Source organism: Delphinus delphis, chromosome 8 (assembly GCF_949987515.2).
Source record: "Delphinus delphis chromosome 8, mDelDel1.2, whole genome shotgun sequence".
NCBI lineage: Eukaryota > Metazoa > Chordata > Mammalia > Artiodactyla > Delphinidae > Delphinus > Delphinus delphis.
The window spans coordinates 76,994,737-76,997,649 of NC_082690.1; the positions used below are offsets into that span (position 1 = coordinate 76,994,737).

The window sequence follows — 2,913 nt, forward strand, 5'->3', positions numbered from 1 at the left end:
AGGAGATTTTGTGATTTATTGTCCAAATAATACAACCCAGAAGATTTAAGTGAATAACTTTAGGGAGTCAGATAATATACACAAAGGAAAAACTGGAATCCAGAGCACTGAGGTTTCAAAGACCACACTCTTTCCATTAAACCACATCATCTCCAGGAGACAACTACAAAAGAGATTTAAATAACAGATGAGAATTTGATTAGAGGAGTTTTAAGGTATCTTCCCAGACTGCAGTTACTGATTTCTCAAAGGAAAGGAAAGAAACAAAATTTAGAGTGTTCCATAAATGAAAAATTGAGGATGCCTCTTGCATTTAAGGATCTGTTCGTTTTAGTGGAGTCTCTACATTTACTAGGAGTCCTGGTTCTGGAACAGGGGCAGGCCTTGAAAAACGTTTACTAAATTTCCTCTTCTGTTTCCTTAGGTTTTGCATACGCTCAATACGTGTATCTGTGGACTTTGGGAAAATTAAAAGGAAAGAAGACATTTACAATGTTAACAGCATAGCTGGCTGACAACATTTTTGGTTTGTGTCCATAAAAAAAGATAAACACAATCAGTGCATACAGCTTACATAGCTACATAGAAATAGGAAAAAAACTTTTTGCAAATGTGTGATTTATAGATGAAGAAAACATTTTGGAGCCTCAGTATTCTTTTTTTTGTGGTCTTAGTTGGGGCACGTGGGATCTTCGTTGCGGCACGTGAGCTTCTCTGTAGTAGTGGTGCGAGGGTTTTATCTCTTCTCTAAGTTGTGGCGTGCGGATTTTCTCTTCTTTAGTTGTGGCGCACGGGGTCCAGGACATGTGGGCTCTGTAGTTTGCTGCATGCAGGCTCTCTAGTTGAGATGCGTGGGCTCAGTGTCGTGGCGTGCGCGGGCTTAGTTGCCCTATGGCATGTGGGATCTTAGTTCCCCAGCCGAGGATCGAACCTGCGTCCCTTGCATTGCAGAACAGATTCTTTACCACTGGACCACCAGGGAAGTCCCACCTCAGTAGAGTTTTCAAATGAAACTATTTACTCTTTATTTCCACTTCATTAACTGTGCACAATAGTGCACAATATGGACAATAGAAAACAATGTTAAGAAGGAAGAATAGGACTTCCCTGGTTGTGCAGTGGTTGAGAGTCCGCCTGCCAATGCAGGGGACACGGGTTCGAGCCCTGGTCCAGGAAGATCCCACATGCCGCGGAGCAACTAAGCCAGTGCGCCACAACTACTGAGCCTGCGCTCTAGAGCCCGCGAGCCACAACTACTGAGCCCACGTGCCACAACTACTGAAGCCCGAGCGCCTGGAGCCTGTGCTCCGCAACAAGAGGAGCCACCGCGTGAGAAGCCCACTCACTGCAACAAAGAGTAGCCCCCGCTCGCCACAACTAGAGAAAGCCCGCACACAGCGACAAAGACCCAACGTAGCTAAAAATAAATAAATAAATTTATTTTTTTAAAAAAAGGAAGAATAAATCATACAATGAATTTTGTGTGATCTTATGTTTATAAAGTTCAAAACCAAGAAAAACAATATCCTTTTAGAAGCACGTAGGTGATAAACTATTAAAGAAAGAGATTAGCTTGATAAAAATAAAATTCAAGGTAGTGGTTACCTCTGGGAGAGACACACAGGGAGGTCGGGTAAGGAAGCGGCTCCTAGATGAGTTCAAGGATACTCATGTTTTCTTAAATTGGAGGTATATTTTGTTACCCTGCTGTAAAATTATGCATGCTACATATATCCTTGTGTATGTATCACATGTTACATTAAAAAAAGGAGAATATTAAACCATTTAGGTTATCCTAGTTAAGACTCATTCTGATAGTAGTCACAAGATCCTAGAGTCTCAAGAAAGATAACACAGAAGTGTCTAGCTGATAGAACTTTTGTCCTATTAGGGACGATCACACATAAAGGGACAAGATAAAGTCACACTTTTGAATTAACCATAATTATTTATTTAAACATTACCTGCCTTTCAGTGACGTCTGAAGGATAATGCCATTTTGAGCCTTCCTACATAACATGTAAAATTAAAAAATAAAATAAAACTCATGAGCAAACAGAAAAATCAGCTATTATAATAGGAAGCCTATGCTACTGTTTTCTATTTATGTAATAGATGACTATTATCCCAAATGCAAGAGGCAGGATCAGAATAAGAGCATCAAAGTAAACATTGGGGTGGAAGATGAGATAGTATTTTGAGAAAAAAGAACCTGCTATGAACCACATTACCGGGACTACTGAGATTTATTCTGGAAGGAAAGGATGTACAAGAAATCCAAAAATTCATGTTTCTGTTGGTACTGAATATTGTCATGCTGGGTCAATAAGTCATTCAACAAACAGATGACTGCACGCGCCTGGCCCCCAGCAGGTGCGAGGTGGGGCTTTTCCTCCTCCCGGTGGGTCCTGCGGCCCAGAAATTAGTCTGCCTCCTTCACCCGGGATTTCCCAACCCCAAAGCACCATCCCCCGCGTAAAGGCCAGCAGCGCGAGCGGCCGAGGCGGCCTCCCACGGCGGAGGCCGGCGCCAGGGCGGCAGAGGGCCCGGGGGGACTCACGGGGTTGACTTGGACAGCGTCGTCCTCCCTGCAGCACAGGCACATTCTGCAGAGCCTCGCAGCGCCGCGGCGCCCGCTGCCAGACCCCCGCCAAGTTCTCGCGAGTGCGCCACCTACGGCCCGCGAGCCCCCCCCCCCCCCACCCCCCGCCCCCGGTCCCGTCACAATTCTCTTTATCCTGGCCGGGAGGGCCCCGCCCTTTCCCTTAGCTGTCTTCCAATCCCAGTGCCGGGAAGGTGGAGTTCCTAGCCTCGGAAGAGCATCTGTGGAACTAGGGATGTCAGGTCACCACAATCCCCTATCCTTCCGGCTCTGTCGCTCAAACACCCACATAACACCAATTTTCTATCTTC

At 45.2% G+C, this 2,913-nt stretch overlaps 1 protein-coding gene across 1 annotated transcript; it reads right to left on the reverse strand.

Annotated features, from left to right (window-relative positions):
* Positions 1 to 313: 313 nt before the first annotated feature.
* Positions 314 to 2,605, reverse strand: CCDC179 (coiled-coil domain containing 179). Its single transcript, XM_060019689.1, has 3 exons — positions 2,561 to 2,605; positions 1,965 to 2,009; positions 314 to 457 (listed from the first exon to the last, which is right to left on the reverse strand). The coding sequence occupies exons 1-3, from the start codon at positions 2,603 to 2,605 to the stop codon at positions 314 to 316; spliced, it is 234 nt and encodes a 77-aa protein (XP_059875672.1).
* Positions 2,606 to 2,913: the final 308 nt, after the last annotated feature.